Source organism: Chaetura pelagica, unplaced genomic scaffold (genome assembly GCF_000747805.2).
Source record: "Chaetura pelagica isolate M959 unplaced genomic scaffold, ChaPel_1.0 scaffold21, whole genome shotgun sequence".
Taxonomy (NCBI): domain Eukaryota; kingdom Metazoa; phylum Chordata; class Aves; order Apodiformes; family Apodidae; genus Chaetura; species Chaetura pelagica.
The window spans coordinates 1,555,478-1,581,922 of NW_009952251.1; the positions used below are offsets into that span (position 1 = coordinate 1,555,478).

The following is a 26,445-nucleotide window of genomic DNA, read 5'->3' on the forward strand; positions in this document are numbered from 1 at the left end:
TTTTAAGAAATTATTATTTTGACTTTGGCTGATGTAACTTCAGAAGCTCTTAGTGTCTTGGTTTTATTTCAGCTTTTTTGTTCTATTACAGTATTACTCATTGAAACATGCCAAGTTTAATGTTATAAACAAAGAAAGTTTCCAGTTACAATTGTATTGTATAATAAAATCACAGAATGTTCCTGGCTGGAAGAAACCTCCAAGATCATCCAGTCCAGCCCTAGACCTAACAGCGCAAGCTCGCTACTAGACCAGGTCCAGATTCCATTTAAATGCACCCAGAGATGGTGATTCCACCACTTCCCTGGGCAATTTATTCCAATGCCTGACAACGCTTTCAGTGAAAAAATGCTTCCTAAGTATGATTACTTTAGCACTAAAAAGCAAAGAGACAGCTTGTGCTTAACAAAATACACAACAATTGAAAACTTTCCTTTGCCATGCAGTGGGAGTCAGATGCCCAATTTTATGGTCTCTTCAGAATGCTTATAACTTAATACATCTAATTTCTAGCATTTGGTATGGTATTGTATTAGTACTGTTACAAATATTGTGTTTCTTGGGAAAAGTGTCAAATTATCTGATGTCATTTCTGAGATTAAATTCCAGGCACTCACAAAAATCCATTTTTTTTACAGAATCACATAATAGTCATGGTTGGAAAGGACCTCTAAGATCATAGAGTACAATGAAACAAAAAAAACCCCAAACAAATATTAAAAAAACCCACAAAAGTCCACAAAACCACACCCCCAAAAAATCCACAACACACAACCTACAGTCTCAGTCACTACAGCATGCCCTGAAGTTCCTCATCTACAAGTTGCCTGAATACATCCAAGGATGGTGACTCAGCCATCTCCCCCGGCAGGCTTTTCTAGTGTCTGACCACTCTGTCAGTAAATAAATTCTTCCTAATATCCAATCTAAGATTCCCTTGCTGCAACTTTGGACCATTTCCTCTGGTCCTGTGTTTATTCACCTGGGAGAAGAAGGCAACACCCTGCTCCCTACAACCTGCTTTCAGGTAGCTCTAGAGAGCAATGAATCATGGAATCACAGAATCTTAGGGGTTGGAAGTGACCTCAAAAGATGATTTAGTCCAACCCCCCCTGCCAGAGCAGGATCACCTAAAGCACATCACACAGGAACTTGTCCAGGTGGGTTTTGAATGTCTCCAGCAAAGGAGACTCCACAACATCTCTGGGCAGCCTGTTCCAGTGCTTTGTCACTCTCACAGTAAAGAAGTTTTTTTCTAATGTTTACGTGGAACTTCCTTTGCACCCATTGCCCCTTGTCTTATGACCGGACACCACTGAAAAAAGCCTGGCTCTGTCCTCCTGACACTCGCCCTTAACATATTTGTAAACATTGATGAGGTCGCCCCGCAGTCTCCTCCAAGCTAAAGAGACCCAGCTCCCTCAGCCTTTCTTTGTAAGGGAGATGTTCCACTCCCTTCATCATCTTTGTGGCTCTGCACTGCACTCTCTCGAGCAGTTCCCTGTCCTTCCTGAACTGAGGGGCTCAAAACTGGACATAATATTCCAGATGCTGCCCCACCAAGGCAGAATAGAGGGGGAGGAGAACCTCTCTTGACCAACTAACCACGCCCTTTCTAATACACCCCAGGATGCCACTGGCCTTGGCCACAAGGGCACATTGATGCCTCATGGTCATCCTCCTGTCCACCAGGACCCCCAGGTCCCTTTCTCCTACACTGCTCTCCAGCGGGTCAGCCCCCCCAACCTGTACTGGTACATAGGGTTGTTCATCCCCAGGTGCAAGACTCTACACTTGCCCTTGTTGAATTTCATCAAGTTTCTCCCTGCCCAACTCTCCAGCCTGTCTAGATCTCACTGAATGGCAGCACAGCCTTCTGGTGTGTCAGCCACACCTCCCAGTTTAATGTCATCAGCAAGCTTGCTGAGGGCACACTCTGTTCTCTCATCCAGGTCATAGATGAAAATATTCAATAGTACCACTCCCAGTACTGACCCCTGAGGGACTCAGGGGTCACAGACCTCCAACTAGATTCTGCCCCATTCACCACAACTCTGAATTCATCCTTTCAACCAGTTCATGATCCACCTCACTACCTTATCATCAAGACCACACTTTCACAGTTTATCTATGAGGATGCTGTGGGAGAGAGTGTCACATGCTTTACTGAAATCAAGATAAACCACATCTACTGCACTACCATCATCTATCCACCTACTTACTTCTTCATAGAAGGCTATAAGGTTGGTCAAACGTGACTTTCCCTTGGTAAAACCATGTTGACTGCTCTTAATGACCCCCTCATCCTTGATATGCCTGGAAATAGTGCCAAGATTAAGTTGTTCCATCACCTTTCCAGGAATGGAGGTGAGGCTGACTGGTCTATAGTTATCTGGGTCCTCCTTCTTGCCGTTTTTGTAGACTGGAGTGACATTTGCTGTCCTCCAGTCCTCAGGCATTTCTCCTGTTGCCCACAACTTACCAAAGATGATGGAGAGTGGCTGAGCAATGCCCTCTGCCAGCTCCCTCAGCACCTGCGGGTGCATTCCATCCAGACCCATTGATTTAAGGATGTCCAAATTACTTAACTGATCCCTAACCCAATCCTCATCTAACATGGCAAACTCCATTATTCTGCCTTCTTCTGGGGCTTTAGGGATCTGGGGCTCCTGGGAAGAGTCTGCAGCAGTAAAGACAGAGGCAAAGAAAGAATTCAGTACCTCTGCCTTCTTTATATGCTCTGTCACCAGGGAACCCACTTCATTCAGCAGTGGGCCTATATTGCCTCTAGTGTTAGTTCTATCTGCAATGTATTTGAAGAAGCTCTTTCTATTGTCTTTGACCTCACTTGCAAGGTTTAGTTCCAAGGAAGCCTTAGCTTTCCTAACTGTCTCCTTACATTCTCTGACAACAGTTCTATATTCCTCCCAAGTGGTCAGCCCCTCCTTTCATGAGCCATAGATTCTCTTTTTCCACTTGAGTTTGCCCAGCAGTTCCTTGTTTAACCAAGGAACCAATGAGAGCAACCTTCTCTTCTCCAAACTAAACATCCCTAGTTCCCTCAGCTGCTCATTTGACTTGTTCTCTTGACCCTTCACCAGCTTGGTGGCTCTACCCTGGACATGCTCCAGCACCTCATTGTCCTTATAGTGAGGGGCCCTGAACTGAACATGGTACTTTAGGTGTGGCCTCACCAGTGCTGAGTACAGGGGCACGATCACTTCCCAACTCCTGCTGGCCATGCTATTTATCCAGGTCTGACTTTGTGTAACATCTTATCTGGCACCTCTTAAGTTTCTGCCTCTTTAAGATTTTAGAAAGAGAGTGTATTTTTGGTTTTCCACTGTATTAGATACTGTTCCTAACAGATGAAGTGATGTTTCTAATAGTAAGAATGGTTCTTCCCCTTTCCTGGAATGTGTTGTGGGTATCTGTGACAATGGTATGTATTTGTCAGGAATTTGCATTTTTATTAATTATATTCTCAAAAATGCTTCTTGTTTCTCAAGAATGGAGAAAAACAGATGGTCCCTGGCCCAAACAGTGGGTGAGCCAAAATAAAAGCCTATAAAATGAACAAGGCAATTTTATACGTTTACCTCTTCTCTGTAGGATGTATGAATTTGAACCCAGATTGCTATGTGTGAGATCCTCTGTTTTTTCTTACAGGTCAGTTGAAACCTACTAGTATTGACCTAACATTGCTGGTTAATAACATAATGAAATAAAGCTCTTATGTGACAGAGTTGATTGCAGAAAACAAGCAAATCAGACAGGAAACAGGTGCATTTCTTGGAATTATGAACTGAGGAAAGATGCTTTTCAAAGGCCTGGGTCACTATTTGGCTTTGGCTGGTCTTCTATTTGAAATGAAATGTCTTGCACTTTTCTGTTTCTTGGGCTCAGGTGTATCTCATGTTCTGACTCTAGTGCTACAAGAACTGAGTTTGCTCTGTAAAAGAGATGTCAATGGTGTTGGCATGTTATATGACCTGCTCAGATCTCGCTGGCTGCAAGCACTTTTGAAGGTAAAGTAATACTCAGCTGTGAAGGCAAAGGTTTCCTAAATTGCTGTATCAGGACAATAATGCTTATTTATAGTAAGTGCTGATAGTCCTAATGTCAGTCCTAACATTAGCGGTCAAGGTGAACAAAACCACTTTTTCTTTAAGAAAAAAGAAAAGCATTCATTTTCATAATGTCCTAGGCATTAAAGCTTTTCTACTTTGCACATCCATATTAAGGGCCAGGGAGATGGAGACATAGGCTGAACACAGTAATGTTCAGTTGTCTTTTCAATTCTTAAATCTCTGGCTATGCATCCCACTTCTTGGCATGGATGCTTGTGAAATTTTCTTTTTTGTTTTGCTTACACTGATCTGATGTCTAGTTGAAGAGTTTAGGTTGTTACAGAACATACTTTTGGCTACTGTTTCTCTCTTGAGATGAATTATATCTCTGGGACAAATTCTGCACAAAATGTGCACAAATCCTGCTTTTCCTGTAATACTGATTTGTAAAATCCTTACATTTTAAAGAAGAAAAACTTGCAGTGGATAACGAGTTCCATAAGGTAATTTGAAATACAGCAACTTAAGTTAAATTTGCTTTGTTAATCAAATCTGCAACTAGGTGAGGGAAGCAAGCTACATGTCAGAGAACTGACGCAATCAAGTTGTTTTGTGTAATCAGCTTTTGTTATTGGAAAATTCAAAACTACAGCATAACTGGATGATAATATAGAAACTCCATCAATTATAGACTCAATTCCAGATGCATTAGACATTAAGAATTGAGATTGCAAGCTCTTTGGCTCTAGGTGGACCGAGAAACTCCTAGAGATACATAACAAAAAGAACAGTACAGTAAGTATATAGTCGTGTGGACAGATCATATCATCATTGCTTTGTCTTATTTATTGTTGCTTACAACAGATTTATGAATGCCTCCAACACTACCTAGGAAAAAGACCAGTTCCTGTCACGCTGCAGGCACGTGCACTGACTTGGGAGGTAAGACTGTGTACACACAGTGCGTTGCTTTACCTACTCATACATACAGTGAGCTTTGCTGCAGGTAACAGTGTTCTGGTATTTGGTTTGTGTCTCAGGTCTGAGAACACTATATAAATTTGAAAGACTCTCTCTGCACATATTTGTCAAACTACTCAATAACGCCTACTGTGTTAAGAGAGAAGGGATGAGAAATGAATACAGCTGTGATCACTAGACTGCATAAGCCCCGACCAGTGGAATGAACACATAAATTGTTTTAATCACTAGCCATGCATTTTTCGTCTCATGGGACTGTGTGGTTCAGTGTTATGGTTACAACTAAGCAGTCTGACATCAGGATTTCTAAAAGCATTCTGGATGTTGATAATTATACTAGCTGACTAATTCAGAAAATTCTGAATTAGAGAGCATTAATGACTAAGCAGAGAAATTGACACTAGTAATGAAATTGTTTGAGGCACAGGAGAAAAAAAAATAATTTAGAGCACATGGCAATGTGCCTGAATTAAGTTAAGCCTGGCTGAGTGTTGTGCAGCTGTGGTCATATTGTCCAATTCTAGAGCAAACCATATGGATATGCTTTGAGTCCTGTAATGTGGGGGCTTATCACTGAGCATATTCTGCTAAGTTCAATTTAGAGCTTGTACTTTCTTTTACATGTATCAGGTGGTGGAGTTACTGCGTGAAGCCCCTCAGTCTGGAGAAATCAAAGAGCTAAGACGACTACTGCAAGCTCCACACTTAAAGGCAAGTCTGCTTAAGGAAACAGAAGTTTGCTTAGAGCTGTCTGCAGTGGGAAAGGAAGCAAACGGTCAGCTGTTCACAAGAACTGTCAAAGCAGCAAGTAGAGACATACTTTCCTAGTCATGAACTAGCCTAATTGTGAAGTCAGATGTGAACTGTGTATCTGGAGAACCTGCAGTGGGCTGCATTTTATTTAAGGGCTATGTTTGAGAGACATGTTTCTTACAAAGTTGAATTCCAAGCAGGTGATGCAGACATATAAAACCAAATTTTCCTTGTAATTGCAAAATCTGCATTCTTTACCCTGGAGTTCCAAGTAGAAATGTTTTATCTTTTATAAGTTTGCAGAAGAAGCAGAGAGAGAAACTGTTCTTAAAACAGAATTTCACAGTTTGAATTTTGAAGTGGAAAGAAAAAAATGTCAATGTGTGAAAGGGATCTCTGTTCACTTAGGAACTTAATCACTGATTTCTGTTTTCTGACCAGTCGTTGCTTAAAGTTGTTCCATTGTATGATCTTTGCTAATGGGATGGCTGGTTTGCTTGGTTTTGTTTGCAACAGGCCTTGCTATCTGCTCATGATACTGTGGCCCAGAAAGATTTTGAACCAATCCTTCCACCACTGCCAGACAACATACCAGAAAATGAGGAAGCTATGAGGATTGTCTGCTTAGTAAAAAACAACCAGCCTCTGGTAAGGGAGCTTTCTGATGTCTGTCAAATTATTAAACTTACATGAGTATTGACAATGCATATTGGTTTCTTCCTAGGAATGTCACAGAAATTATGTGCATTCTGGTCCAATTTTCACAGACTCCCAAAAATTGTTGAGGTTGGAAAGGGCCTTAGGAGCCACAAAGATGATTAAGGGAGTGGAACATCTCCCTTATGAGGAAAGGCTGAGGGAGCTGGGTCTCTTTAGCTTGGAGAAAAGGAGACTGAGGGGTGACCTCATCAATGTTTACAAATACGTAAAGGATGAGTGTCAGGAAGATGGAGTTAAGCTTTTTTCAGTGATGACCAGTGATAGGACAAGGGGTAATGGATGCAAATTGGAGCATAGGAGGTTCAAGGTGAATATCAGAAAAAACTTCTTTACTGTGAGAGTGACAGAGCACTGGAGCAGGCTGCCCAGAGAGGTTGTGCAGTCTCCTTCACTGGAGACATTCAAAACCCGCCTGGACGCGTTCCTGTGTGATGTGTTCTAGGTGACCCTGCTCTGGCAGCCTTGGACTAGATGTCCCAACCACTAGGATTCTATGATTCTGTGATATTCAAGAATGGGAAAACAGAACTGCAAAAAGACCTGCAGAGAAGAGGAAAGGGGAAGGTGAGAGTGATGCCAGAGCAGACATACCAAAATCTGTGAGGAAGGAAAGGGAGGGAGTGTCTGAGCAGAGATTTTCCCACAGCCTGTGGTGAGATGGCAGCTGTTCCCCTGAAACCCATGGACAAGCACAGTAGAACAACCTGTGAAGGAACATGTTGGGGCAGATGTGGACCTGTAGCCATGGAAAAACCTTTGCCAGGGGAGGTCACTGGTGCCAGAGCAGACTGTGACTTTGTGGGAAGCCCATGCTGGAGCAGTGTTCCTGAGAGACTGCACCTCATGCATGGGATTCATCTTGGAGGGGATTGTGAAGGACTCTGTCTCATGAGAGGGACCCCGTGCATCTCCCTTATGAGGAAAGGCTGAGGGAGCTGGGTCTCTTTAGCTTGGAGAAAAGGAGACTGAGGGGTGACCTCATCAATGTTTACAAATACGTAAAGGATGAGTGTCAGGAAGATGGAGTTAAGCTTTTTTCAGTGATGACCAGTGATAGGACAAGGGGTAATGGATGCAAATTGGAGCATAGGAGGTTCAAGGTGAATATCAGAAAAAACTTCTTTACTGTGAGAGTGACAGAGCACTGGAGCAGGCTGCCCAGAGAGGTTGTGCAGTCTCCTTCACTGGAGACATTCAAAACCCGCCTGGACGCGTTCCTGTGTGATGTGTTCTAGGTGACCCTGCTCTGGCAGCCTTGGACTAGATGTCCCAACCACTAGGATTCTATGATTCTATGATACCAGCTAGTCCTGCTCAGTGTGGGTATGACTACAGCAGGGTGCTCAGTGCCTTGCCCACTTGGGGTTTGAACATTTGGCAGATGTTTTACTTCATAAAATGAAAATGCAAGTAGGAATGAGAGCTATTCCTTTGGCCAAAAAAGGAAGAAAGGGAGGAGAGACTAACAGGTTCTTTAGAAATCATGTGTGTTATAAGCAAAAAACATAGTATAGCTTAACTAATCTGTTTTAGGAAAGGATAGCTGTAATATTTGAAATAGAAAAGATTTCCTACAGGCAGTCAATGTGGTTATGTAGTATGATGGAAGTTGGAAGACACTAAAGGGCTTAGTACTAATAATGTTGTTAATACTAGATTCATGTGGTGTTAAAAAGCCTGTATCTTTCAATGTTTTTTTCACTTGTGATGTGAAAGGAAATTTACAGGGTTCTTAGTGACCAGTGTGGTTTTTCTTTGTTTTTTATTTGCCAGGGTGCCACCATTAAACGCCATGAGATAACAGGTGACATAACGGTTGCCCGAGTGATCCATGGTGGGCTAGCAGACAGAAGTGGTATGTGTAATATGAAAAAATACAAAAACTTAAACTTGAAAGAATATATTTGAAGTAAGCTTCTACAGTTAGTATTCCATTATAGAGCAAGAAAATGTGTATATTGGACAGCACTGTAAACAGTGATATGTTGCAGTGACTGATTCTGGTTTCATTAATTTTTATATTAATGTGTTATGTTTGAAACTGAGCTGAGGTACAAATGTAGCTTTAATTATGTATTTAACCAGGTATTGGCACCAATACCTGGTCAAGTTGTCATGAGATGGATTAGGAATATTCTGAGCTGCGGTTTAGTATGAATACCAGCAGCTCATTCCCTAATGGAGACATGGAGAACATCAGTAGTCTGTGATTCTATTAGATAATGGGCTTTAAGGTATATGTAGTAATATTTCTTGGCACTAGTCTACTAAACACTTTGTTAGCATTAATTAATAAGCAATCTTCCATGGAGTTTTCTTGGAAATGTTGCTACTTTGTCATCCTAGAGCTGAATCTGTTCCTTGGGAAATATAACATAACTAAAATAGAAAACATTAGAAGTAAAATTGAAGTGTAATCATTATAAAAGAGTTCCTTTTAGTATTTTCTGGCCTTTGTATAGAGAAGCCAACCCAAATTATAGATAACAGCCAATTAAGTTCATAGTTTGATTAATATTTTAATTGATCTGAAGGAAAATGTAAAAGTAAACAATATTGTGAAGACTTTGTAAAGGACAGACCCAAGTCTCAAGGCTCTCCACTGCACCTGGTATGTTAAGGGTCTGATTCCAGGTCTCATAATGTATTAATATAATGGGTCTAGCTAGAACAAGTTCAGAAATTACTTTGGGACACAGAGCTATATTAAAATGTTTCTGCTAATTTTAGGGCAAATCATCAACATGTTTTATGGGGTTGGTGGGAGGCAATAAAAAAAATTGAAGCCTGCAAGTTTCTCCCGACCCACAAAAGTCTGCAGTCCTATCCAGGGGCAATACAGCCTACATCCAAAATGTCTTCCTGAATACCTGGTATGGAAGTAGAAGTATGGAAACCTCTAATGCTGACTTCCAAACCTGTGGTACATCTGCTTGTCCCTGCCTTGCCTACCCAAGATAACCCATGTTGTGATAAAACTTCTGCTACTGCTTTCATCTTTGTTTTCACTGTAGGGCTGCTGTATGCTGGAGACAAACTGGTGGAAGTAAATGGAGTTTCTGTTGAGGGACTTGAGCCTGAGCAAGTTATTAATATTTTGGTATTGTATTTTTTTTCTACTTTGTACCTTAAGAGTAACTGTAACTGTGGTTTCTTTCTTAGAGGAGAAAGTCTGAAATTTTGTAACAGAAAATTCAGATAATTTCCTCACTGTGGATGAAGTTCACAGTTGTCCATGAAATAAGAATGTATGAAACCAGAATTAAATCTCACCCCTGTACAGTAAAAAACGTACTGTTTTACTGTTCTAGACAGTAAAAAACTTAATTGTGACTATTCCACCTGCAGCTACTGGGAAAAATATTAATTTATTCAGACTTTACTTATTAATAATTTTTTTGTAAGTTCTACTCAGTTAATATTCCACAAGACTATTCCACAAGAAGCAGAGTGCTTGAGCTTGTAAGCTACATACTTCATTTTGCAAAAAAAGGGCCGTGGTAATAACTGTTGTCAAAATTCTCATGAAGAAATTTGTTGAGCTGTCCCTGTTACTCATCATTTTGCCCACAATTGTTCAGAGTCCTGCACTGAAAAGTGTTAATGCCAGTCAGTAAGATATTGCTGTATGTAATCAGTATCAAATCTTTCTGTGTGTTATTTCCCTGGTTGTACTATTTATAGGTATAAGAAATGCAAACTCTATTGGAATATTTAACTCTTATAAATATTTCTATTTTTTCCTTCCCTCTTTATATTGCTTGTCTAACCAGACCCTGCTACTAATTAAAATTAAATTTCAGTTAAAAGTTTGGTATGAATTAATGTTGAAATTATATACATTTATAATGAAACATAGATTTGATTTAATTAAAAAGATTTAGCAAGATTTTGAAGTTTCATACTTCAGTTTACTTTTGAAGAAAACAAGAGTATTGTCACACTGACTCTGCCTATATTCTATTTGTAATATAGACTTTATAATAACCTCAAACCCATGCTGTGGTAAGTTTGTGCTGCCAGTGTTTGGTTATTTGTGTTGAATACCAGTCATATTTTAATCCTTTTTTAATCATTTAGGCCCTGTCACAGGGGACAATTGTGTTCAAATTAATTCCAGTTTCTGATCGGCCTGTCAGCAATCAAACAACAGTAAGAGAAATTCTTTTTTCTGCGTTCCTATTACTGCAGTTACCCCAATAATATCTAATGGTGCAAGAGAAAGAAATGGCATTTCTTAGAAGTTTCTTGTAGTCCTTAAAGCATTATTTCTCTTCGTGGCTACTTCTCAGCTGACACCAGTATGCTGTTGCTGAAGCAGTGAAGTTAGTAGGCTGAAATTTAGTTGTGTTAAAGACAATTATGACATTTTCAGATTATCTCCAGATGGAAGGTCACTTCTGTTCACAATGTATGAGACAATTTTTTTTTCTCCTTTAATGAAGAGATAGAGCTTGTTTTTAAAACTTAACTTCATCATTAAGTAAGCAGCAGCAATATCTGGCCCTGTGATTATAAAGCTCATATTGTGTCTGTTCTAAACATGGCTCCATTTACCCTGTGTATTTTCTTTACCAGCTCTATGTGCGAGCAATGGCAGATTACTGGCCCTTGCAAGATCCTGCCATACCGTGTGCTGATGCAGGTTTGCCTTTTAAAAAGGGTGAAATACTCCAGATTGTGGACCAGAATGATGCACTCTGGTGGCAGGCCAGGAAAGTTTCAGATCTCAGTGCCTGTGCTGGACTTATCCCCTCAAATCACCTTCTTAAAAGGTAAGGAAGTCTTAATTTTTCTCATTTCCAGTTAAAAAATTAGCTAGCTACTCAGACTTTTCTATTGAAAATTTTCCTCAGTTGTGTAGCAGTATGATTCAGAATGACATCTGACAAACATTTCTCTTTCTGCTATCTGACTTCCTGGTCTGCTTCCTGAAAGAAAGCCTATGTGAGAAAAAAACTTTTGAAAGCACTTACACTGATGTCCAAGAAGTTTGCAGCACTTGCCTATCTCTGTGCTACTTGCTTAGACATCTACTGGAGTGTAGCAGCTGAAAGATGTGCAGAAATTAAGGGCCCTGACTGTTCAGGAGCTTTGTCTGTGATTTAAAAAAACAATTTAAAAAAAGGGGATGAGGGGGAAGAGTAGGATACTAAATGTATAGTATAAGGGCATAGCTGTATGCAGAAATAATATTTATTTAAAGATGTCCTGTGAGGCTTTGTTCAAAGCTTGAGTAGACCAGATTAAAATAGAGCGGAAAAACAAAACATGCTCAAGGAAGAACAAGGATCCCTTCCCTATTATTTACACGCTTTCAGAACCAGAGGAGTTGAACTGCTGTAGCACATTTTTCAGTTTGATCCTCTAACCACGTGTCCCATCTGTGTTATCCTCAGGAAAACATAAGGTCACACAATTGTAGATGATCAACTTTGATTTGTCCTATATGTAAACCTAGTTGTGGTCTGTATAGTGAAATTTGAAATCAAACTAGGTTGTGATTGAGGCTGCAAGCAAGAGGCTTTGTGTAGTAACAGAAGCAGTAATACTACTACCCATAGCAGTAGCACACACACTTGCTTCCAGGCATTGGTACCACAGTATGGCTTATCATGCTGTCCTTGTATATAAACTCAGAATTCCCTATATACTTCCAGGTTGCTGGCAACTGCCTTTAATTAGTTCTCATAGCATGCTGGCTTTCTTACAGGACTTTACAGTGGGCTAAAACACTTGTCATGTTTCCATTCTTGGTGTCTTCTGCCAGCTCATTATTGTCTAATCTTATTCTGTAAGCAGTGAATCTGACTGCAGAATAATGTGCCTGTGAATTGTTTCTTTAACTGTGATAAATGTATTTCTATGTAGGAAGCAGCGAGAATTCTGGTGGTCTCAGCCTTTCCAGCCCCATATCTGTCTCAAATCATCAATATGTGAGTGGAAAGTTATTTGAATGGCAGAGTGTTCTATTCCAGGGACACTGAAATAGATGCTCATACAATTCAGTTTAATTCAAATACATTGTTTCTGGATCCATATTATAACCTCAGATGTGTGTTAGCTATCCTAAGGAAAATAAATAGTGCTAGTTTCACCTGGAGTACTAATGATGGAGGTTGTGGTCTCCAGTGTACTTGGGATCTGACTGTGAGACAAGGTGTGAATTTCAACTCCTGAAGTCTGTAAGATCTAGGAGCTCTCCAGGAGAGTCAATTTTCTCTAGGAGAATACAGTGTGAATAAGTCTGAGGTGACAATGGTACTAGCTTGGCTATCCAGGGACACAGGTAACCATTCTGCACTGGAAGATGCCTTGCAATATGTTTAGGATGTTTCTTTGTCACCAAAACTGTTGGGAGAAAGATAGAACTTTTTTCCTTGAAGTGTAAGACAAGCTACAGCTCATGTAGACAATCTCAAGACAAGCTCATGACTTTATTTGTGGCAACAATCCAGAAACGTTATCTTGTGCCATAAACATGGAATTACTCCCAAAGAACGTTCTTCCTTTTTTTCTCCTTGCTCATTTTCTTCTATGGTTCTTTATACAAGTATAATCAAGTTAATTTTTTGCTTGTGATAACTCCCAGATTGAGTGTGTTTCACTGTCTAGAATTTTTCTCACTGTGACAGCTTGCTTTGTTAGAGCTGGAGCTCTCTTTCACCATAATATTATTGCATTTTAACTGCTTCAATGGAAATGCTGTGGGCAGTAAGCACTGTGGAAGAAGGTAGGAAATCATATCTAAACAGCGTTGCATTCCTGTAGCATGTGGTTTTACAGGTTTTCTAAAAACTTGTTAGAAATTAGGCAGTTTGGTAAATAAATGCAAAAGAAAAGCAAGTTCTTGGCATTTTGTGAGCTTAGTATAATTGAAATAAAGTATTTTTTCACTTGAAATAGTAGAAGCTTACCTTGTCTTGAAGTGGAAACTTAATGCATGAATTATCTCTTAGGGAACCAACAGTTTGGATGGGTTGCTTTGAGGACGGAAAGAATACTTTTTCCTTTCTCTTTTTCTTTATCTCCTGTCTTCAGCAGCTGAGCTGAGCAGCTTCAAGAAAGTTGTTTTTTTTTAAAGGATACATATGGGCAGAATATGGCTGGCAGATGCCCTGAAACTGGAAAATAGCTCCTACTGGGCCTATTGGGGGGGTATGCAGGAATAGAACACACAAATAGTGCAGTATTGTGAACCCATGAGATTGTGTGAGCCCACAAGATCACATTTCAAGGACGTGAACTGATGTGGTTGGAGAGGGAGCTGAATCAATCTTTTCTTTTTCTTTCTTGAAAAACAAAAAATTAAGCAAACAAAACACTGAGTGAAGCATATTGGAAAGAAGCACACTTATAAAAGCTACAAGAGAGAAAAGGAATGAGTGGAAAATTATATTCTGTCATAGTAATACTTAATAAAGGGATATCTATGGAATAAACAGCAACAGCCGTGTTAAACTTTATATTATTTCACAAGGAAAATTCAAGTTAGATGTGTCTGCCTCTCTGAAGGGTTTTTCAAAGCACAGGTTTAAGAAGAGCCTTTTACTCACTAAAGACAGGGAACATCAGTACACTGGAGTTAAGAGTGTTAAAATCCTTAAAAAATGTCTAAAGCTGATCAAATAAATATTTTCTTTCTGATGTCTCAGTTCAGTCTTGTAAGATCTGCAAGGCTTTTTCCTCTCCGGTGATTTTCTTGATTCAGATATCTTTTTTTTCTTGTGTTGTTCTATAGAGGATGATATGCAGATTGATGAGAAGTGTGTGGAAACAGGTAACTGAATTCACTTGAGATTATTTGCTTCAAAGTAGTAGCTAGTTAAAGCCTGGTTTTGTTTCCCAGATAAAAACACTCATTCTTCTAATGAACTCAATGGCAGAAAATTCTATCTTTCATACCCTGAAAACAACATCCTAAATGAGTGAATTAAAATGAGCTGTTTGCAGTTCTGGTGTACAGTGCTGATAGTGAAGTGTTGTGTCAAAAAGAGGGACCACCCCAAAAGTACCTGCCTGAATGAGATCCAGCCTCTTTGATTCAGGTTTTGGACTGTGGCTGTCATGTTACTCTGTTTTTTACCTGTTTTAGATTGAATGCCACAGATGATTGTAGTCTCTGAGAGCCCACACAATTCACTGTCAAGAAACTGATCTCAGGATAATATATTTTTAGGCACTGAGAGAGTTGTTTTTTACATGTAAATAATACATGTGAAGACTCTTAGCCTGACTTGCTCCCTAAGGCAGCACAGCTCATGCTTCCTTCTCCCAGGGTAATTCAGAAAGCTGTCAGGAGGGGTGTGATCCTGTAGGACTGGGTGGAGAGAGATCAGACAGTTAAAAGTGTGGTGAGCTGTTGTTTTGCCACTTTGGTGTAAGAGGAAGTGGGGAAAGTACGTGTGAGACAGACTAATATGAGCTGGAAAATTGATTTCTGATTCTGAAATTCTGTAAGAGCAAAATAATTACATTTTCAATTTATTTTAATATCTCTGCCATCTGGATTACTAAACAAGATGAAGAAACATTTGAGTCTGGTAAGTTCCTCTGACCTAACTCCAAATTTCTTCCCATTGTTCTGCTGTGAGAAGGGTGTCTAGACACATGCCAGTGTTTTAAAAACAAGCATGTGACAAAAACCAGAAAGCCACTGTAGCTTTAGAAGCCATTCTGGCTTGAAAAGCCATTAGGTAAAACCCTGTTGCCTTAAGTCCTCTTGCTCTCTAATTACCTGAGTAGTAAGGTTTTGGTCCTGTTAACCCACAAGTGTGAGTACTTCTTCTCATGCATTGGTACCAGGTCTGCTGATCAAATCCTAATCAGTTATACCCATGCAAGCTGTGACAGCAGGGGCTGCACTGATGTCAGCAGATAATTAGATTACCTCCAGGTAACAGAGGCCTGAATCCCCAGTGCCTGTAGGAGCCAATATGGTAAAGAGGAGAGCTGTTATGGATTCCTGATTGTGTGCATGGCTGGCATACAAAGAACAAAAATGCTTTTATAAAAGGAATTATTTATGTATAAGACAGTGGTGGTATATTTTTTTAAACCAAGCTGGTTTTGAGTTTGGCTTGTTCTTAGGGAAAAGCTACCTATTTACAGCATATTCAGGGTTCTGCAAAACTTAAGCCTTCTAAAATAAATCATTTTTCCACTAAAGTAAATCTACTACTGCTAAACTTTCTTTTTTTTGAGATACTTGGCAAACTTGTGGAGAAAACATCAGTTCACCTTACATTTGCTCTTCTGCACAAGGTTCCTACTTGCCAGTCAGATCTCCTCGTATCAAAGGTGGCTTATTCTTTTCCACCTCTGCAAGCAATGCCCAAAGCTTTTAAAAGCCAGAACCAGCAAGTCTACAATGCAGTCTTTTGTTTTCAGGCTAAGATGTTTCTGATAACTGCAGCTGGGGATTACTCTTGTAAATCCTGTGCACTTACCAGTGCTGAGTCAGCTCTCTGCTGTATCCAGACGGAGAAATAAAGGTGCAAATATTTGCTATCCTACATTTTATTTCAAATTCACCAGTAGTTCAACTTCCATGTGATGCATTTTGCAAGTACAATACTGACATAGATGCTGTAGCTGAGTCTCTCATTCTTTGCAAACTGAGAGCTCATGCTTCAACTGGTGTATTTTAGACTTAAAGCCAGAATTACCCATTTCCTATATTTCCTAAATGCATTGGACAATGCTGGTTGGACTTTTTTTTTAAAAAAAGCTTAATATAGACTGTCTTCTCAAAACTAATTGTTTTATGTCTGTCTCTATCTGAACGCACAGAGGAGCTTAAAGAAGGTAACAGTAACTTTTTTCTCCCTGTCTCCTGTAAACAGTCATCTCTTAAAATTTATTTGTCTTTATTGCACTAGCAGGAACTAGCACTCCTCTTAAAATATTTGTTAGTTACATTGCTTGTTCCTTATAGGATTCCATACTGCAGTCCATACCACAGAGAAGAGGGTAGATAAGGCAGAAATGCTCAAAAAGGTTTGAATGATAGCTTAAAAGATCTGAAGATAGAAATGATACAGGCATATGTCAGCTGAAAAGAACTCTAAACTTTGCTCTTGAACAAGCAGTTTTGTGCCAAGTACTTTCTTCTACCGTTATAAACAAGGAGTTGTTAGTACATACAGAAATGTCGGACCAAAACTGTATTTTAAATGTACAATTAGTGAAGAGTGCATAGCAGTAACGTAAGAATAACAAACATGCATCTAATTTTATTTTGATACTCACATGCTTACAAGACTACTGTCAATCAAATAATCTAGTGCTAAAAGATTATAGATTTTATGCTTTGCAAATGAAAATAATACTCTTGCATTGGAACAATTACTACCTCTAAAGATATGCCTATGTCTTTTGTATCTTATTTGTGCTTTAGCAAGGCCTAAATAAAGGCAGTACATGGCTTGGATAACTGCATGTGTGATTGGGGGAAAATTAGGAGTCCATTTTGAAGAGAAATCTGAACAGTGCTGACACCATTTTTGTTACCTTAGTTATTTCATTGCCTTCCACCTTTATAAAACAGTTTCTAAGTTGTTAATCTATTTGGAAGCTGATGGTTTTGAGCCCTACAGGAGATTTTTCACTTAAAAAACACATGTAGACATTTAGAAGGCTCACTTGAATAGTTAAGCCTTCACAAGGAAAAGCATGAGAATGCAAATAAAAAGAATTGCTGGTAATAGATCAGTCTGGGATGGTGGAGTGCAGGTATCACTGATGCAAAGATGATTGAAAAGAAATAGTAAAGTAGGGTCTTCATTCTGCCTGATAGATCTGAGCAGATGCACGTTGCATTTTCCAAGCATGCTACTGGGCAGACAATGAGGTTTTATTTATTTATTTATTTTGAGCTAGTTATTTGTTGGTTATCATAATGTTATAACTACAGAGTTCTTGTAAACTAGGTTTCACCTGAGAAGCTTCAATTATGTGGAAGTGTTTTCTAAGTATTTCCATACATTGTCTGGCATCTAGATACCTTAGGAATTGAACCAAATAAACCATTGACTTTCAAATGTAATTCAGAAAATCCCAAGAGTTCCTGAGTTTTTATCTTACAGAAATACTGGTTCTTTGAATTGGTCATGTGAAATATTTGAATATTTCATATTGTAAAGTATTGTCCTTTTTTACTAGATTAGGCATGGTAGATCCATATGTTTACTGAAACATTGTTTTTTACTTGGGATCAACAATAACTGTTAGCCATCTAGCTCTTAAGTTTTCACTGTTCTTTTTTTATTTAATGATTATTTGTTCCTTGTATTCTAGAAGAGGAAGAATTTGGTGAATTTGGTCGAGTTTTTATTGGTACGCAATGGCTAAAGATAAGTAAGATATTTGGGACTTCATCTAGATTAAGTGCTTGTCTTAATATTAATGTTTTGTCCTTTAATCACCTGAAGACTTACTGAACTGAATTCTGCTTGTTTTCCAAACTTGAAGAAGTCACTTTCCTCCTGCTAATGCTTGTTCTCTCAATTTACATCTCTCTTCTGTTAGTTTTCTACTGAGACCTAACCACCACTTCTTTACTTAACTTGCTGTTAAGTTCTCTCTTACTTCATGATTAATTCTGCTAGGGCACAATGTTATTTGTTGTCTGTCATCTACTGAAAATAATAATGAAAGTTTTCATTAGAAAAGTAGATCTCAAAGTGAGGTTTTCAGAGTCAGATGGTAAGATGGAGCAACAAACCTACCCCTGTTGCTAAACTATAGTGGCCTTGAAAATATTTTTATTCATTCTGGAGGCTGGAGTGAATGTTCCAGATTTGCTTTAGGAGAGGGAACCAGCTACACTATCAGAAAAACAAGTGACCTGTTCCCTCCTTCAGCTTGTTTGGGTGAGTCTTTAATTCTGGGGCAATTTTCAAGTGACTTTCAGTGAGATTGGACCTCTTCTTTAGGTGTCTTTCAATGCATGAAAGTTCTACCAAGCTGACATATGAAATGCAGCAATGCAATTCCATAACTTTCACGCTGCAAAAAGCTCAAAAAACCCAGTATGTTGTGTGGCTTATAGAGACAGTCTAGATGAAAGCACTAGCTGCCTGCATCTTGGGTGTATTTTCCACTACTGATATCTTTGTCTCCTTCAGCTGGTTTCCGCAGAAGTATGCGCCTGTGTCGCAGGAAATCCCGGACCAACCAGCAGTCATGTTGTGCTCAGTGCCCCAGCAGCTGTTACAGCACTCTTGCAGCTCCCTATGAAGAGGTGGTTAGGTACCAGCGGCACCCATCTGACCGAAACAGGCTAATTATACTAGTGGGTAAGAGGTTAATTACTTTATCATGTAAATTTCACAATCTGTAACAGAGGGGACAAAACTGTTGGTCCTGGTCTCACTGAGATTTCCTGCTGCTGATCACAGCAGTTGCAGACTGTGCAGGTAGTTCTCAAAGCAACATTTCAAGAGTGATTGTCTATAATTTGACTCCATTGTGGATTTTTAAAGTTTCATGTAGGTATCATATATTTTGCTTGAGACAGTGAAAAAAAAAATAAAATATATATATGTCTTTAAAAAGTAATCAGAAGAAGCTATGAAGTTATGAATGCTCATTGGTAATGGATTTTACTAGGGAAATAGTTGCATTTTATATTCAATTGAGACCGACAGGTACAGAAAGTGATAAGAAAACATCTTTATGTCGAGGCATTTCTACAGCCACTGTTAAATGCATGGATGTAGCAATGTAAGAGGAATGTTTAAAATTCAAGTCCAAAATAGAAAAATCTCAATCATGGGCAGCGGGGAAAGCTAAAAAGATGCCTTTAATAATGCTTCCTATAGGAGATATTCTATTAAGTGGACTGCAGGCTCTCAAGTACTCTTTAATGATAGTGACTGAAAGGAAGCTGTTCTGTAGTGTTCCATGATCCTGATGAAGTAAACTGGGTAAAGGCAAATCCATAATCTTTTCTAAGTGTGGAAGTATTTGATAATAATTTTTTATTTTAAAATAGTATTGCTTAGTTGCCTTCTGGGTATGATTCTCTTGCTGTGAAGTGATTTTTACCCTGAATCAATCAACATGCTATGGTCACTTCTGGTACATTTTTTTAACTTATTTACATTTCCTATGTGTGCGTGCAATGTGTTAGAAAATGGCCTCTGACGTTCATTGCTTTTCCAACTTTTCAGGTCCTGCAGGTGTTGGTGTGAATGAGCTAAGGCGAAGGCTTATTGCAAGTAACCCACGAGAGTTTCAAAGTGCTGTACCTCGTATGTAATGTTCTTTCTTTTCCCCCACTACTCCTCCTTCAGACATCATTAGGAAATATCAAGTGCCTCCCTTTCACCTCTGTGTATTCATACACTCTTTGCCACATGGCTGTTTTTTCACATCTACTGCAAGCAAGAGTAATTAGTTTTATAAAAGTTGGTTTAAAATACTTTTTCCTTATTTTGGCAAATCAGACAAAGGTATTTTCAAACAGCTCCTGAAACCCTTAAAGCTTTATGTAGTTTGTCTGTGTGGTTTTGCTTAATCTTGATGTTTACTTTTCCTAGATTTAAAAAAGATAATATTTCTTAGGGATATTTTAAGTTCATAGTGTTCAGGTGATCAGATATGAGAATAAAGGCAACAGCGCTTACTAGGTTGGTAAGCACTAGGTTGGTGCTTACTAGGCTTTGCAGATTTCTTTATTAGCCTTCTAGTTGCAGATGAGACTTACACAGCTTAATTTCTGATGTAATAATTGAAATTTTTTCAATCTGTGCTTATTTGGTTCTTATGACTTGGATAATTAAACAGGAATTTATTAATCTGAAGCTGGCTGGAAATCCAGGTATTCTTTTGCACCTGAGATCCCAGATATGGGGCAGGTGCAAGTATGGGAAGACTTGTGAGATGTTTCCAAATGAAATTTAGTAAATTTTAGCTTAGAGGAGTAAAACCAGTTGTAAAACCAGTTCCAAAGCAGTTCCTGATTGATTTCAGTCACAGATATTTGGAATAAGCCCCTCTCCTTCCACTCCAAGAAATACAGATGTGCTTTGCTATTTTGCAAGGACTTGCCACTGGGCAACCAGTAGAGTAGACAAGGCTTTTGCTCTAGATTAACAAATGGAAACAACTAATTTTGCTACTTATGAAAATATTTATAGTCCTTACTGAAAGTTGCCTCATTTTCATTTATAAAATTACAAGGATTTACTTGCAGTTGATGTGTGTATGTGTGTTTCCTTTCAGACACTACTCGAGTTCAGAAGAGTTATGAAATGAATGGTCGTGAATATCACTATGTATCAAAGGAAACATTTGAAAACATGGTGTATAGCCACAGGTAACTAGGAGAGACAATTATCTTTTTGTTACTTAAAATGTAACATAATCCAAGAAGAGACAGCTTTGCAGTCTGGTTTGTAGTCTAGTTAGGTCCCAAGTCTGTGATTCTCCACTTGTATTTACTGTGCATGTTTGGTGTAAATTTGGGTCAAAGTATTTGAGCCGTTGCTTCAAAATGTATGTTTTGTGCAGTTGTAAATAAGTTCTTCTACAATTAATCTCAGAATCCTAAAGGAAAGGGGTATCTTCAGGTATAAGTTCATATAATATACTTGTAAGTTTGAGTTTAACCCTTCTGGAAACTTAACTGCTTTCTAAAATGGAGCAGTGAGTCAGAACAGTTCTTCATCTACAGCTCCACTGCAAAACCTCTGCAGTGATGACATCTCCAGCGCCTGGCCTGTAAGGGCCAAACTTTCAAAAGTGTCTGCTCCTTTCTGTGCCTCAGTAATCTCTCTGCAAAGATAGACCAGCTCAGCACAAGAAACTATGCTTCTGTAGCTGTGCCAAGTGCTTTGAGATCTTCCAATTTATGAGGTTATTCATACTATATAAATTACACCATTTTTATCATTAGAATCACAACATCTAAACACATAATTTATAACAAGATGAGTGAAAAAATGCATGCTTTGGAGTCAAACTATAATGGTTCTGATTTTGTGCCCAGTATAGATGAGCAAAGGTGGAGGTTGTTGATTCGTATTCACTAGGTTTTATGATCATTCAGTCTTGTTCATTGAAGATTTCATCCTTAAATGGAACCTTTTGAGACTCAAATGCTCCTTCATTTTTTTTCTTCTCACGGCTGTTGCAGAATGCTGGAATATGGTCAATACAAAGGGTACCTGTATGGTACAAGTATTGATGCAGTGCGAACAGTCCTCGACGAAGGGAAGATCTGTGTAATAGATTTAGAACCACAGGTGAGTTGTAAAGGGGCAGGGACCCTACAGTTTGTATCTCCTGGTAGGAATAATAATTAACTGTACATTTTTGAGCTATTTGAACAGTGTTAGTTGCTTTGTCTTGTTTTTCACTTTAGATCATGGTGCTTATTAATAATAAATTATTCTTTGCATAGGTCTTGGAGATGGAATACTACAGTGATGAGTAGGTACAGTCATTATAGTTCATTTGTTTCCAAGTCAGCAGCTGCATTATCAGGTGGAATGGTGCAGAAATGTTTTCATACTTGCTTAAAGCAAGAATTATTTTTTCATGCGGAGACTGTTGCATGGGATTTCCTTCTCCTCAATATCCTGTTAGTTGAGAGTTCTTTCCTTCTGTTAGCAATCTCTGACTGCTCTTTGGTAAAAGCAGCAAATATTCAAGCAGTGAAGCAAAATCAGGGAATTCAACATCTACGTCTCTTCAGAAGTAACTTAACACCTGGGAGTAAGCTGCTGGAGCACATGACCAAACTCTCTACAAGAACTTCCAGCCAGTGCTTGCTGTGTAGATCACCACTCATCTAGGGACCACAGTTTGCAAGTGTTTACTATATGAGAAGGGCAGCTTGCATAGCTTCCATACATGCCCTAGCAGATATTGGCAAGAGGTGCTTCAAATATGACATTACCGGATGTTTCTATGCTGGGCATTGCAAAAACCTTCAAATGCAGTCTTTGCATTCTTTTGTTTTTCTTAATTGCTTTTATTACCTCTAATACTTTCAGAACTACTTTCCATGCTAATATTTGCAATTAGACACTATTCATTTTTTTTTCTTTATAGCTTTGTATAGAATTTCATTAAGATCAGGTTAATACAGGCCAGAGTTTGTAAATATCTAAAGAGACTTAAACTTGTGTCTAGCAAAATCCTACTAAACTCTGAATTATTTGCATATTTAGTGCTTGGGAGCTGTTCACACTACTGGGTTTCTGCATCTCTTTTAACTGAATGTAGAGAGAGACATGATAACTCAGTAGTAACTGTTAGAGACTTCTCTCTGATTGTGCAGACCCAGTGCAGTCAGAGCCTTAGGTTAGCAGTGGTTTGTACTGTGAAGTTGAAGTCATGTGACATGTGGGGTACTGCTCATGATCCAAACCACTATCAAGTGCAGCTTACACCACACTTCAGTCTTCATTTCACATCTAAGAATGTCCTTGATTTTCTTCTGTTATGCTTCTCCCAAACAAGATGGAGAAGGGGGGGGAACAACACATAATTTTGCTACTTGAACAGATGGGACACTAAGTTCTTTTAGGGTGTGAGTTTAAAGGACAAGTTTTGGGAAGGTTATCAAGTAATGTCCCATAGCTACTCTTCAGTAACTGCTGAAAGGTGGGAGATTTACTGCTGAGTTGCATGCTTGTATTTTAAATCTGGTGGCTTGGCCAGCTTCACACGCTGTGCTTTTTTTTTTTTTTTTTTAGTTCCTTCCACTGCTTTGCAGTGGTTTAAAAATGCTTATTAGCATCAGAGAATATTACACAGCATAAAGATTTCCAAAAGCAGGATATTTTCTTCCACTATGGAGCAATAAAGCTGTACTCTTTCCAAAGGTAGCTCCCCAGCAGTTAAAAAAAACCCACAGATTTCAGAATCATCTTTTAACACTGCTGATTGTAGAGATCTGTTCATGACAATGTCTAGATTTACTCATTTACTAGAGTTGAAAGCATCTCCTAAATAAGATTACCAAGCAGAATTAAGTTTTTGGTATGCTGCAGTTGCCTAACAATGTCTGGTCCAGGGATTATTAGTGTGCTCATTACTGAAAACATTACTGCTACGTCTGGAGGTAAGAGCACACTGTAAACAATTGGTTCTTTATGGAAGTAAAATTGGGATGAATATGCTTGAAATACTTTAACTTCTTTCTACTTTTAATTTGCAGGGCATACAAATAGCCCGGACTCATGAATTAAAGCCCTACATTATATTCATCAAGCCATCCAGCATAAACTGCATGAGGCAGACTCGTAAAAATGCCAGGATCATTACAGATTATTATGTGAACATGAAATTCAAGGTGAGATTTGGGAATAGAAGACTAATTTTACTATTCTGGAGTTGTCCAGAAAAAAAATGCATTCTACTATGTTAACTTTTAAAAATACTATTGTGTCTTCAGGACCAAATCTAAGTCATTCTTGTCTTTTTCTACTTGGTTTGTTGTGACTGTTTTCCTCCCTCCAGGTTTGCTTCGAAGTGGAAGGATTGTAATTTGTACCTATCATAGAATCATAGAATCTTAGGGGTTGGAAGGGACCTTATGGGATTGAGGCATTTTGCTTCAAAATGTCTTTAATGGAGAGACTATTTTGTATATTTCTGTTTTAATTAGCTGCTTTGTGGCAATATTTGAGTCAACACATACATTCCCAGTTTGCACTGAAATATCTGGAATGTGTATTCAGTAATATAATGAAATATTTTTCATGTAGGTATAAGAACGTATTGTTTTTTCACATATGCTTAATGACAGTATACATCAATTCTATACTAAGTTCTATAGCTAAAACACAAATCCTGTTTGTAGGAAAGGCTTATCTTGTATTTACAATGTGTCTTGTGCATTGCCACAATTGTTTCCATGCAATCCTAGTCAACTTTAGCTTCTTAAACTTTTGGACACCTCAGTCGGTAACTGTATATTGAAATTAATATGACGAACACCGGAGAAATAAACTGAAGTGTGGAATGACAACTAAAGTGTTAGTAGATTTACCTTCTAGTCTCTAACATCCTTCGTTAGCACTTGTCCGTAGAATAACCTTTTGAGATGAACAGAGCACACTGAGACATTAGGTATTTCCTTGGCTAGGATATGGCAGTCAGCTCTGTTCCAGAGATTTGGAACTGGCTGTAGCAGGTGTACCTTACTATAACAGACTGTAAACGAAATCAAGTATACTGGCACTATCAGTTCACCTCACCACATGGCCCAAGATGTTCTGCTGATGCCAGGTAGGTATGTTTTTCTACCCTAACGCTTTATAGATTTACTCTGTGTCTTGCAGGAAGAAGATTTACAGGAGATGGAAGATTCAGCTATGAAAATGGAAGCTCAGTTTGGTCAGTTCTTTGATCAAGTGATTGTGAATGACAATTTACAAGAAGCATCTGCGCAGTTGCTGTCTGCAATCCATCGTGCACAAGATGAGCCTCAGTGGGTCCCTGCAATGTGGATATGCTCAGACACGCAGCAGTAATTCTGAGCAGCAGGCAGCTTCAGAAAGATTACAGCTTATGTTTTACTTCAAGAATAATCCTAATGTGAGGATTGCAACAATTTATCTTTGTATGTGAGGGATTTGGAAGAGGATTAAGAAAGAAGCTGCTACAGGAGATAAAATCATACTATGTTCTGTGTAGCTCTTCAGCTTTTTATGTTACAGTTGCATCCACTTTTGTACATAAAAAAAGGAAATATTGTGAGGGCTCAATTACAAGAATAAAGAAAAATCTATTTTGTTGCATGTACCTGCATAATTAACTCATATTTAGCTACAGTTGTTTTCTTTTTATTATGGTCACTCTGGTACTGTGATACCTGTACATTCTGAAAGCCTTACTGATAAATGATACTTGGTCAATATTCAGTCCAGAGCGTGCTGTTTTGAGCACAGAGTATCATTTATTAAATTATTGGTTTGCTGCTTACCCTTTTTACCTTTTAAGACAGGAGCAGAGTGTGCTGTCACAACAAAAATGATGCAAAACCACAGTAATCTTCATAATACATGTAGCATGTCTTTTATTTCATTAACTCTAGTAAAAAAACAGAACATGGACTTACCCAAGAGGGAAATTAAGTCTGAAGCCCCTTTTCCTATTGGTTTTCTCTATGGCAGCATGCTCTCCTTATCAAATGGTGCACTCCTTGTGGCTGACAAGTTCCTCACTTTCCTCATCTGGCATTGCAGCTGTCCTGCCCTCTGAGAAATACAGGTGATTAGTCTGATAGAACTTACCTCACTTTGGCAGAAAATCTATTAAAGCAATTTAAATACTCTATAAAGAGATTATTCAAAGCCAAATATTGTGGGTAACAGTATGCTTGCTTGTTTAAAGGTAAAACTGGAGGGACCAGTGTCCCAACATGTTGCTGGGGAGGACTGGTGGTCCATGACCAGCTTCCACTTGTGCTGCCTAGTCCAGCATTTGTCCACTTTTTCTCCTTGCCTGTTTTTCACATTTTTGCTTACAGACCGCTCTGCTTTCACTGTTAGAAAAGAAAGATGTTCTTTTTAAAGCTGCATTTGCTTTGTGTCCATTTGTGCTGGAACCAAATTTTATCATGTTCATTATCTGTTGTGTTTTTTGTTTTTGTTTTGTTTTTGTTTGTTTCCTGTATATAATTTAATTTTTCAATTTGTGTCTGTGGCTGCAAGCCAGGGGAGGCTAGAGACCTGGGTTTCCCAGTAACGCGCATTTGGTGTTGCTCACCTGCAGCCTGAGGAGCGAGACTCCGCCAGAGGGGACGCAAACGCACCGGGGAGCGGGAGGCCGGGCTCCCCCGCCCCTGTGGAGGCCGCAGCCTCGCCCTGCATGCTCCCGCAGGTCCAGCGAGGGGCGGAAGAGAGCTGAGAGCCGGCTCCTCCCCGCGGCGCCCGGGCGGCCGCGGGCGGCGGCGGTTGCG

At 39.0% G+C, this 26,445-nt stretch overlaps 1 protein-coding gene across 1 annotated transcript; it reads left to right on the top strand.

The window, feature by feature from the left end:
- Positions 1–1,082: 1,082 nt before the first annotated feature.
- MPP4 (membrane protein, palmitoylated 4 (MAGUK p55 subfamily member 4)) lies at positions 1,083–25,282 on the top strand (the record flags this gene model as incomplete). The annotated part of the gene is made up of 21 exons (XM_010007333.1): positions 1,083–1,121; positions 3,903–4,028; positions 4,935–5,012; positions 5,682–5,762; positions 6,321–6,452; positions 8,298–8,379; positions 9,539–9,624; positions 10,605–10,676; positions 11,103–11,299; positions 12,396–12,460; positions 13,240–13,257; positions 14,266–14,304; positions 15,047–15,067; positions 16,317–16,331; positions 17,823–17,861; positions 18,653–18,823; positions 19,700–19,780; positions 20,754–20,847; positions 21,667–21,775; positions 23,698–23,832; positions 24,824–25,282. Coding segments are annotated over 21 exons (1,872 nt in total), but the record flags the coding sequence as incomplete, so codon positions are not given.
- Positions 25,283–26,445: the final 1,163 nt, after the last annotated feature.